Source organism: Megalobrama amblycephala, linkage group LG7 (assembly GCF_018812025.1).
Source record: "Megalobrama amblycephala isolate DHTTF-2021 linkage group LG7, ASM1881202v1, whole genome shotgun sequence".
Taxonomy (NCBI): domain Eukaryota; kingdom Metazoa; phylum Chordata; class Actinopteri; order Cypriniformes; family Xenocyprididae; genus Megalobrama; species Megalobrama amblycephala.
Window position 1 is genome coordinate 215,963 of NC_063050.1, and position 11,773 is coordinate 227,735.

An 11,773-nucleotide genomic window follows, 5' to 3' on the forward strand; every position below is an offset into this window, starting at 1 on the left:
CAAACAATAAATAGTGTTTTGGCGCTCTTCAATGTGGCGTGACAGATCACTGTAGAACCGATCGTCTCTTAATATTTACTACTAGCTGTAGCGCAAAATAAGCATGAATGAACATCAGAAGGTTTGTACTGCTTACTGAAATAAATCATGACTCATGTAATCAATCAATGAGTGTTTTAACAAATGTCAAACATGTAAAGTCATTCAGTGAGCATAAAGAGGATATTTTTTTAAAAATATATGCACTATATTACATATTTATTATATTTTCACTCTCATATCATAGTAAAATATCACATTACTATAAAAGACGCATTATATTAATTGTATAAGAATGCGCGCTCATCCTACCATCACCTGCAGGTAAATATACAATAATACATTACATATATGCAATAATATATTGATTATATATTGTCATATAAAGTCATTCAATGTATATTGCATGTCAGTTAGCTAGAAAAATAACTCTAGAAAGAGCATTTTCCTAAGTATATGCAGTATATTACATATTTTTATTCTCATAACATAAAAATGTTTTTATAATATTATTATAAAATCAGCATTATATTAATTCTATAAGAATGACTTTCTGTAACCTTTAATAATAATACCAGCTGACAGATATCCCTGCATGTTTACAGCATTAGTTGAGAGAGATTTGTTTCCTTGAGAAAAATTAACATGTAGGCCCTACTGTACCTGATATTTAGCCAAATTAATCGATATTGAATCAAGATCGGAATCGAATCGCAAGTTTATGAATCGAATCAAATGATTCGCAAAGGTTTGAAGCTGCACGTGACCTCACAGACTCGACAAACACTGATATCCTGTGGTGTGTTTCGTTTTTAAATCAAAATGCTGTCGTGTTCTCGTTCATCTGTTTATACATTTAAGATTTGGATTCACAATTAAATGAATTGAACTACAAATACACTGAGACGGCGCGCGTGTGAACACGTGTGTAGTTTAGAGACGCTCCCTCGCCGCGGCCCCGCCCCTCTTGGAAGGCGGAAGCGTGACGTGTGTCTGAGCGGTTGGTGCGGCGTGTGTTTTGCTCTGAGCCGCTCCGCTTTACTTCGCTTCGGTTCTCCCGGGATGAGCTGGTCGCTGTAGCGGGTCGGTGATGCTGCAGCGGGTTCGGGCGCAGCTTCGGCAGGTGGCGGATCAGATGGCGAGAAGACCCGAACTGTGCTGCGGTGCGATACTGCTCACCTGCGCGCTCCTGCTGCCCATAACACTCACCTGCAGGTAAATAAACAATAAAATATGACTATAATATCATATACTGCTCACCTGCGGGTAAATAAACAATAAAATAAGACTATAATATCACATACTGCTCACCTACAGGTAAATATACTATAATACACGACATATACAGTAATATGAACCAATAGATTCATATATAAAATAGGTACAGATGCTGGTCATATAATTAGAATATAATCAAAAAGTTGATTTATTTCACTAATTCCATTCAAAAAGTGAAACTTGTATATTATATTCATTCATTACACACAGACTGATATATTTCAAATGTTTGTCTTTTAATTTTGATGATTATAACTGACAACTAAGGAAAATCCCAAATTCAATATCTCAGAAAATTAGAATATTAGTTAAGACCAATACAAAGAAAGGATTTTTAGAAATCTTGGCCAACTGAAAAGTATGAAGATGAAAAGTATGAGCATGTACAGCACTCAATACTTAGTTGGGGCTCCTTTTGCCTGAATTACTGCAGCAATGCGGCGTGGCGTGGAGTCGATCAGTCTGTGGCTCTGCTCAGGTGTTATGAGAGCCCAGGTTGCTCTGATAGTGGCCTTCAGCTCTTCTGCATTGTTGGGTCTGGCATATCGCATCTTCCTCTTCACAATACCCCATAGATTTTCTATGGAGTTAAGGTCAGGCGAGTTTGCTGGCCAATCAAGAACAGGGATACCATGGTCCTTAAACCAGGTACTGGTAGCTTTGGCACTGTGTGCAGGTGCCAAGTCCTGTTGGAAAATGAAATCTGTATCTCCATAAAGTTGGTCAGCAGCAGGAAGCATGAAGTGCTCTAAAACTTCCTGGTATACGGCTGCGTTGACCTTGGACCTCAGAAAACACAGTGGACCAACACCAGCAGATGACATGGCACCCCAAACCATCACTGACTGTGGAAACTTTACACTGGACCTCAAGCAACGTGGATTGTGTGCCTCTCCTCTCTTCCTCCAGACTCTGGGACCCTGATTTCCAAAGGAAATGCAAAATTTACTTTCATCAGAGAACATAACTTTGGACCACTCAGCAGCAGTCCAGTCCTTTTTGTCTTTAGACGCTTCTGACGCTGTCTGTTGCTCAAGAGTGGCTTGACACAAGGAATGCGACAGCTGAAACCCATGTCTTGCATACGTCTGTGCGTAGTGGTTCTTGAAGCTCTGACTCCAGCTGCAGTCCACTCTTTGTGAATCTCCCCCACATTTTTGAATGGGTTTTGTTTCACAATCCTCTCCAGGGTGCGGTTATCCCTATTGCTTGTACACTTTTTTTCTACCACATCTTTCCCTTCCCTTCGCCTCTCTATTAATGTGCTTGGACACAGAGCTCTGTGAACAGCCAGCCTCTTTTGCAATGACCTTTTGTGTCTTGCCCTCCTTGTGCAAGGTGTCAATGGGCGTCTTTTGGACAACTGTCAAGTCAGCAGTCTTCCCCATGATTGTGTAGCCTACAGAACTAGACTGAGAGACCATTTAAAGGCCTTTGCAGGTGCTTTGAGTTAATTAGCTGATTAGAGTGTGGCACCAGGTGTCTTCAATATTGAACCTTTTCACAATATTCTAATTTTCTGAGATACTGAATTTGGGATTTTCCTTAGTTGTCAGTTATAATCATCAAAATTAAAAGAAATAATCATTTGAAATATATCAGTCTGTGTGTAATGAATGAATATAATATACAAGTTTCACTTTCTGAATGGAATTAGTGAAATAAATCAACTTTTTGATGTTATTCTAATTATATGACCAGCACTTGTAAATGCACAATAATACATGACTTTTATCGCTAAAAGTTTGGAATAATTAAGATTGTTAATGTTTTTGAAAGAGTCTCTTCTGCTCATTTATTTGATCAAAATACAGTAAAACTGTGAAATATTTTTACAATGTAAATCAGCTGTTTTCTATGTGAATATATAGTAAAGTGTGATTTATTCCTGTGATCAAAGCTGAATTTTCAGCATCATTACTCCAGTCTTCAGTGTCACATGATCCTTCAGAAATCATTCTGATATGATGATCTGCTGCTCAAGAAACATTTATGATTATTATAAATGTTGAAAACAGTTGTTTCTCTCTGTCAGTCGGGCGAAGAACGTGGTGGCGTTGGCTCGTCCTCCGGTGCGGTTCTTCCCTGCGGAGGTTCCGGTGGTGGATCTGTTCCTGGGTCAGATAGAGGAAGCGGATCGCCTGCGGGAGGAAGCTGACGTCTCGCTGGTGTTCTATTACGCCCCCTGGTGCGCACACTCCATCACTGCGCGACAGCACGTCCAGCAGGTGGCGCTGCGGCTGGCGGGACAGGTGAGACATGCACTTTTCTCACACGTGTCTTGCATTGTGTCACAGTCAGTAATGAATAACAGAATGTGCTGCAGTTTCCTGTCTGTGATGATGCGTTTCCTGTGTGCAGGTGCAGTTTGTGGCCGTGAACTGTTGGTGGCATCAGGGCAAGTGCAGAAAGCAGAAGAGCTTCTTCCAGTATCCTGTCATTCACCTGTACTACTGGAGGTAACACATGATCACAGTGACGGTTACATGTGCTCTCCATTATAAACACACATGATGACTGTGTGTGTGTGTGTGTGTGTGAAGGTTCGGTCCAATCGAGTACAGAGGTCCGGTTCAGTCGGAGTATCTGGAGAGTTTCATTCAGAGGGTTTCTGCTCCGCTAACATACCTGCCCACCCGGAGAGCCCTGCACACCTTCATCACACACCAGCAGGTACTCACACACACACACACACACACACACACACACACATCAGTATGTAGTGGTTATTATAACATTTTTGGATTTTTTTTCTATTATTTTAGATTTTTTAAGAACATGAATTAAACTGAGTGGGACTTTTATTTTGAAAGCTCAGAGAAGTCACAGCTCTCATTCTCCATCTTCATTAGTTTACTGTATCTGTTTATACATTATTAGATTATTAGAGCTGAGAGTGTGTGTGTGTGCGTGTGTGTGTGTGTGCTCCAGCAGGGTGTAGTGGGATATTTCCAGTTTAACTCGTCTCCTCAGCCTGCCGCTTACATCACCTTCCTGTTGTCCGCTCTGCACGCGCTCAGACGAGGTACTGCCACTATCATCCCTCACACATCACTAACACATGACCTCTGAGTTCTGATGCTGCCTTCTGATTGGTGCAGATCATCAGGGGGCGGTGCGGTTCGCTGTGGTGACCAATCAGGCGGTGGCAGAGGGCGTTTCTCTCAGGGAGGATGAAAGTGTGTATTTACACCGGCGTTTGAACAGCTCTCTGGTGAGTGAACGATCACACACACACACACACACACACACACACACACACACACACACACACACACTCGCTCTGATACACTCTCACAGTGTGATTGTGTGTGTCTGAACGCAGGTGTTCCCGCGAGCGCAGAGGAACTTCACCGTACAGGCCGTCTGTGATTGGGTGTTTGAGAACAGAGAGAGCGTCATTCACTGGATTCAGCCAACGGGAGCGAAGAGTTACTCGCTGGAGGCGGAGCTACAGAGAGGCCCCGCCCTCCTGACCTTCCTCCCACACAATCCCCTCACAGCCAATCAGCTGCTCAAACAGGTACCGCCATTATAACATCATCAAATGTTTTTCAGGTATGTTTCATGTGTTTATAATTATTATGAACTTTTTAGTTCTGGATATGATGGATACTAGGGCTGGGCGATAATATTTTATCGCTAATCAGCTTAAAAAATATTGTGATATCCGATAATAATGTCTAAACAATAGAAGAAGTTCACACAGCTAATCTAACTCTCAAAATGGATCTTTACAAAGTGTTTGTGATGCAGCATATCAGATCATGTAAGTATTTGTGGATGTTTACATTTGATTCTGAATGAGTTTGATAGTATGCTGCGTGGCTAATAGGGGTAAAGCTACCAGTGTCTTGTGTCTGTGTCAGGTGACTGATGTGGCGTGGCGTTATCACTCCTGCTGCGGCTCTGAGGATGGAGCGTCTGGCGTCCCGCGCTGCTGTCGGTCACTGCTGGTGTCGGGACGGGCGTCTGCCGTCTGTGATGTGTGCGTCTCTCACTGCTGGGCTCTGGGTCTGTATGTGGGGCTCGTCGAGCTCTCCGGCTCCTCCTGCGGGAGCGTCCAGAGCTCCTACAGTCCGTCCGGCCAGTTCAGCGTGTGCTGCAGGAGCGTCCCGAAGCCTCTGCGCTGCCCTCTGCTGTCAGACTCCATCGCTGGCCTGCAGTGCCGCACCAACAAGACGCTGCACTTCTACCTGCTGGACGCTCAGCTCCACTGGCCGCTGGCGCAGAGACTCGGGGCGTCCGGCAACCACAGCGGCCCGCCCTTCATCACCATCATCAACCTCCGGGACGAGACGCACTACGTGCTCAAACACACCGACTCACTGGGTACACACACTGAACACACACACACACACACACACACACTGAACCAGTAATAATCGCTGTTCTCTCGTGTCGAGCAGAAGATTTCATCCAGAACTTCAGCGTCTCCTACAGTCCGTTACACAGACATCTGGTGGGACACAAACAACATCAGCACACTCAATCCCTCATACAGGAAGTGACCTCAGACAGCTTCCTGGACACCGTCATGGACTCTCAGAGGGTGAGAGCGGCTCTTCTTTTTAATGCTTTTATGTAACGTATATAGAGAACACAATCAGCCTAATAAAGCAAAGTGAATTAATTATTCAGAATAAAGATCCGTCCACACCACAGACATTAACTCTGATCTTCTGTGTCTCATCAGGACGTGCTGCTGCTGTATTATTCAGCCTGGTGTGGCTTCTGCTCACTCCTCAATCACGTGTTTCTTCAACTGGCCCGTCTGTTCCAGGGAAACAGCGCCCTCAGGGTGGCCAGGTGTGGAACTGCATCCTTAAACACCTCACATTAAAGGGTTAGTTCATCCAAAAATGAAAATAATATCATTTATTTCTCACCCTCATGTCGTTCCACACCTGTAAGACCTTCATTCATCTTCAGAACACAAATTAAGATATTTTTGTTGAAATCTGATGGCTCAGTGAGGCCTGAGGAATGACATTTCCTCTCTCAAGATCCATTAATGTACTAAAAACATATTTAAATCAGTTCATGTGAGTACAGTGGTTCAATATTAATATTATAAAGCCCCCCCAAAAAAATTTTGGTGCGCCAAAAAAACAAAATAACGACTTATTTAGTGATGGCCGATTTCAAAACACTGCTTCATGAAGCTTCGGAGCGTTATGAATCTTTTGTGTCGAATCAGTGTTTTGGAGCATTATGAATCAGTGTGTCGAATCAGGGGTTCGGAGCATTATGAATCAGTGTGTCGAATCAGCGATTCGGAGCATTATGAATCAGCGATTCAGAGCATTATGAATCAGCGTGTCGAATCGGGTTCGGAGCATTGTGAATCAGTGTGTCGAATCAGCGATTCGGAGCATTGTGAATCAGCGTGTCGAATCAGCGATTCGGAGCATTATGAATCAGCGTGTCGAATCGGGTTCGGAGCATTGTGAATCAGTGTGTCGAATCAGCGATTCGGAGCATTCTGAATCAGCGTGTCGAATCGGGTTCGGAGCATTATGAATCAGTGTGTCGAATCAGCGATTCGGAGCATTATGAATCAGCGTGTCGAATCAGCGATTCGGAGCATTATGAATCAGCGTGTCGATTCAGGGGTTCGGAGCATTATGAATCAGCGTGTCGAATCAGCGATTCGGAGCATTATGAATCAGTGTGTCGATTCAGCGGTTCGGAGCATTATGAATCAGCGTGTCGATTCAGGGGTTCGGAGCATTATGAATCAGTGTGTCGAATCAGCGATTCGGAGCATTATGAATCAGCGATTCAGAGCATTATGAATCAGCGTGTCGAATCGGGTTCGGAGCATTGTGAATCAGTGTGTCGAATCAGCGATTCGGAGCATTGTGAATCAGCGTGTCGAATCAGCGATTCGGAGCATTATGAATCAGCGTGTCGAATCGGGTTCGGAGCATTGTGAATCAGTGTGTCGAATCAGCGATTCGGAGCATTCTGAATCAGCGTGTCGAATCGGGTTCGGAGCATTATGAATCAGTGTGTCGAATCAGCGATTCGGAGCATTATGAATCAGCGTGTCGAATCAGCGATTCGGAGCATTATGAATCAGCGTGTCGATTCAGGGGTTCGGAGCATTATGAATCAGCGTGTCGAATCAGCGATTCGGAGCATTATGAATCAGTGTGTCGATTCAGCGGTTCGGAGCATTATGAATCAGCGTGTCGATTCAGGGGTTCGGAGCATTATGAATCAGCGTGTCGAATCAGGGGTTCGGAGCATTGTGAATCAGCGTGTCGAATCAGCGATTCGGAGCATTATGAATCAGCGTGTCGAATCAGGGGTTCGGAGCATTATGAATCAGCGTGTCGATTCAGGGGTTCGGAGCATTATGAATCAGCGATTCGGAGCATTGTGAATCAGCGTGTCGAATCAGCGATTCGGAGCATTATGAATCAGCGTGTCGATTCAGGGGTTCGGAGCATTATGAATCAGCGTGTCGAATCAGGGGTTCGGAGCATTGTGAATCAGCGTGTCGAATCAGCGATTCGGAGCATTGTGAATCAGCGTGTCGAATCGGGTTCGGAGCATTGTGAATCAGCGTGTCGAATCAGGGGTTCGGAGCATTATGAATCAGCGTGTCGATTCAGGGGTTCGGAGCATTGTGAATCAGCGTGTCGATTCAGGGGTTCGGAGCATTATGAATCAGCGTGTCGAATCAGCGATTCGGAGCATTGTGAATCAGCGTGTCGAATCAGGGGTTCGGAGCATTATGAATCAGCGTGTCGAATCAGGGGTTCGGAGCATTATGAATCAGTGTGTCGAATCAGGGGTTCGGAGCATTATGAATCAGCGTGTCGATTCAGGGGTTCGGAGCATTATGAATCAGTGTGTCGAATCAGGGGTTCGGAGCATTATGAATCAGCGTGTCGATTCAGGGGTTCGGAGCATTGTGAATCAGCGTGTCGAATCAGCGATTCGGAGCATTGTGAATCAGCGTGTCGAATCAGCTATTCGGAGCATTATGAATCAGCGTGTCGAATCAGGGGTTCGGAGCATTATGAATCAGTGTGTCGAATCAGGGGTTCGGAGCATTATGAATCAGCGTGTCGATTCAGGGGTTCGGAGCATTGTGAATCAGTGTGTCGAATCAGCGATTCGGAGCATTATGAATCAGTGTGTCGAATCAGTGTTTCGGAGCATTATGAATCAGTGTGTCGAATCAGTGTTTTGGAGCATTGTGAATCAGTGTGTCGAATCAGCGATTCGGAGCATTATGAATCAGTGTGTCGAATCAGTGTTTCGGAGCATTGTGAATCAGTGTGTCGAATCAGCGATTCGGAGCACAAATGAATCAGCGTGTTGATTCAGTGGTTCGGAGCGCCAAAGTCACGTGATTTCAGCAGTTTGGCGGTTTGACAGGTGATCCAAATCATGATTCAACACAAAAGATTTGTAACGCTCCGAGGCTTCCTGAAGCAGTGTTTTGAAATCGGCCATCACTAAATAAGTCATTATTTTGTTTTTTTGGCGCACCAAAAATATTCTCGTGGCTTTATAATATTAATATTGAACCACTGTACTGACATGAACTGATTTAAATATGTTTTTAGTACATTAATGGATCTTGAGAGAGGAAATGTCATTGCTCCCTATGCAGGCCTCACTGAGCCATCGGATTTCATCAAAAAAATCTTAATTTGTGTTCTGAAGAGGAATGAAGGTCTTACGGGTGTGGAACGACATGAGGGAGAGTAATTAATGACATTATTTTCATTTTTGGGTGAACTAACACTTCAGCCCTTACAGTTAATAATAATGTGAGTTATTATTCGTGTTCTTGTCGTTTTCAGAGTGAATGTCGGCCGTAATGATCTGCCCTGGGAGTTTATGGTGGATCATCTGCCCTCCGTGCTGTTCTTCCCCCGACACAGGTTTGTGAATCTCTCTTCCATATGGTGGAAATACTCTCGCACACTTCTCTAAATCATGACCGTCTCCCACAGGAAGCAGATGAGTGTCAAGTTTCCAGAAAACATGCCCATGACGGTTCCCAACCTGCTGCGGTTCGTTCTGCAGCACTCTAGCCACGCCCCCTGGGAGGAGTCAGACGATGGGGTGGAGTCAGTGTCCCTGCTGGGGGCGGAGCTTCACAGCCTGCAGCGTGAAGTGTTTTCTCTGCATCGGGCTCGAGAGCGTCTCTCTCAGCAGCTGGCCGTCCTGTGGAGGGAGAACCGCCGCCTCACGCTGCACACGCACACGCTGGAGTCCCAGAATGCCGAGCTGCAGGCGCAGAGCGGGCGGCTGGAGACGCTGTACAGGGAGAAACGGCGTCAGCTGGCCGACAGCGTTCACAGGCTGCAGGAGCTCGCCGACGCCTCTGAAGAACTGCTGAAGGAGAACGCTCTCCTCAAAGTGCTGCTGAGCGCTCTGAGAGACAGAGACACACAGGAAGGGAAGTGTGAGGCTTCCTGATGATGGACCCGATCACGCAGAACCTCTCCAGAACACGTCCAGCTCTTAGTTCATGTTCTGGTGATTAATAATGATTCATTACAGACATGAGCGATCAATGAAGATGTTCCTCTGATTCTCAGCAGCACAGCTGGACTTTATGAGGGTTTGAAACGGTTTCAGTGAAACGCTGTAACTTAAATGAAGTATTTCTGTTGGTTTGGTTGAAATGATCTATTTTTTGATAATCACTAAAGTATGGATTCTGGTTCAGTATTCAGGGAAATCTTGATTTTTCTCAGAATTTAAGGGTTAAATTAAAGTTTATGGTGGTAAATGTGATCATCACTGACTCTTTCTTTATATTTGTGTAGATTTTACTAGAGTATAAATTGAATTCATTATCAGTTAATTAACATGCAAATAAATTACTTTTTGGATTAAAATTTAATGATTGTTTAAAAATATTAAGTCTAACAATAAAACATCAAATGTCAATTTAAGGTATTGTTAATTAGAAACAAAACCAGGCCAAGGTTTACGTTTTTAGGATTAGGAAGCTGTAATGAGAGGCATTTAAATGAAAGGTTTCAGAAATCTACTGAAAACACTGTTGTGACCAATAAAACAACCAAACCCTAAAAACGATAACATTATCGATAATATTATTCTTTATAAATGAAAGAGTGTTTTTAAATGTGTGCAGGAGACACAGGATTCTCCCTCACGTCAATCACGTTTTCTGAGGAAACTTTTACTTCACGACAAATTATAGCAGCTTTAGCTCATACTGAGCGTAATGTCATATCTTTAAGGTATATTTTTCATGTAAGATCATTATAAGTTTTTAAATGAGACTGGACTATCAGTACAATCTATTACAGATAGAGGAAGTCATGGGCCGGTTTCACAGACAGGGCTTGGCCTAAACCAGGATTAGGCCTTAGTTCAGTTAGGATATTTAAAGGTGCCATCGAACGTTTTTTTACAAGATGTAATATAAGTCTAAGGTGTCCCCTGAATGTGTCTGTGAAGTTTCAGCTCAAAATACCCCATAGATTTTTTTTAATTAATTTTTTTAACTGCCTTTTTTGGGGCATCATTAACTATGCGCCGATTCAGGCTGCGGCCCCTTTAAATCTCACGCTCCCCGCCCATCGAGCTCTCGACTCTATAATACAGTGCATTTACACTAATATAAGCTAATAGCTAATATAACCCTCAAAATGGATCTTTACAAGATGTTCGTCATGCATGCTTCGAATTATGTGAGTATAGTATTTATTTTGATGTTTACATTTGATTTTGAATGAGTTTGATAGTGCTCTGTGGCTAAAGCTAACATTACACACTGTTGGAGAGATTTATAAAGAATGAAGTTGTGTTTATGAATTATACAGACTGCAAGTGTTTAAAAATGAAAATAGCGACGGCTCTTGTCTCTGTGAATACAGTAATAAACGATGGTAACTTTAACCACATTTAACAGTACATTAGCAACATGCTAACGAAACATTTAGAAAGACAATTTACAAATATCACTAAAAATATCATGATATCATGGATCATGTCAGTTATTATTGCTCCATCTGCCATTTTTCACTGTTGTTCTTGCTTGCTTACCTAGTCTGATGATTCAGCTGTGCACAGATCCAGACGTTAATACTGGCTGCCCTTGTCTAATGCCTTGAACATGAGCTGGCATATGCAAATATTGGGGGCGTACATATTAATGATCCCGACTGTTACGTAACAGTCGGTGTTATGTTGAGATTCGCCTGTTCTTCGGAGGTCTTTTAAACAAATGAGATTTACATAAGAAGGAGGAAACAATGGAGTTTGAGACTCACTGTATGTCATTTCCATGTACTGAACTCTTGTTATTCAACTATGCCAAGATAAATTAAATTTTTTAATCTAGGGCACCTTTAAGTATCTTTTATAAATGTTCACTAGAAAACATTACTGGTGATCATCTTGAGACAAAACAATGGCTCTGACATAATTTAAGATCTGTCAGTACATGTTG

At 43.3% G+C, this 11,773-nt stretch overlaps 1 protein-coding gene across 2 annotated transcripts; it reads left to right on the plus strand.

The window, feature by feature from the left end:
- The first annotated feature begins 982 nt into the window (after positions 1-982).
- Positions 983-10,081, plus strand: txndc11 (thioredoxin domain containing 11). Of its 2 annotated transcripts, none has more exons than XM_048195603.1 (12): positions 983-1,254; positions 3,353-3,569; positions 3,679-3,776; positions 3,861-3,990; positions 4,249-4,342; positions 4,419-4,531; positions 4,643-4,840; positions 5,187-5,649; positions 5,727-5,869; positions 6,014-6,126; positions 9,144-9,224; positions 9,297-10,081. In XM_048195603.1, the coding sequence occupies exons 1-12, from the start codon at positions 1,130-1,132 to the stop codon at positions 9,763-9,765; spliced, it is 2,244 nt and encodes a 747-aa protein (XP_048051560.1). In that variant the 5' UTR covers positions 983-1,129; the 3' UTR covers positions 9,766-10,081. The 2 variants fall into 2 exon arrangements, with proteins under 2 accessions (XP_048051560.1, XP_048051561.1); XM_048195604.1 differs by having other exon boundaries at positions 4,252-4,342.
- Positions 10,082-11,773: the final 1,692 nt, after the last annotated feature.

Coding starts and splice junctions, on each gene's coding strand:
- txndc11 (XM_048195603.1), top strand. CDS start 1,130: ATGCTGCAGCGGGTTCGGGCGCAGCTTCGGCAGGTGGCGGATCAGATG. Junction 5,650..5,726: donor CAAACACACCGACTCACTGG/GTACACACACTG, acceptor CGTGTCGAGCAG/AAGATTTCATCCAGAACTTC. Junction 5,870..6,013: donor CCGTCATGGACTCTCAGAGG/GTGAGAGCGGCT, acceptor GTGTCTCATCAG/GACGTGCTGCTGCTGTATTA.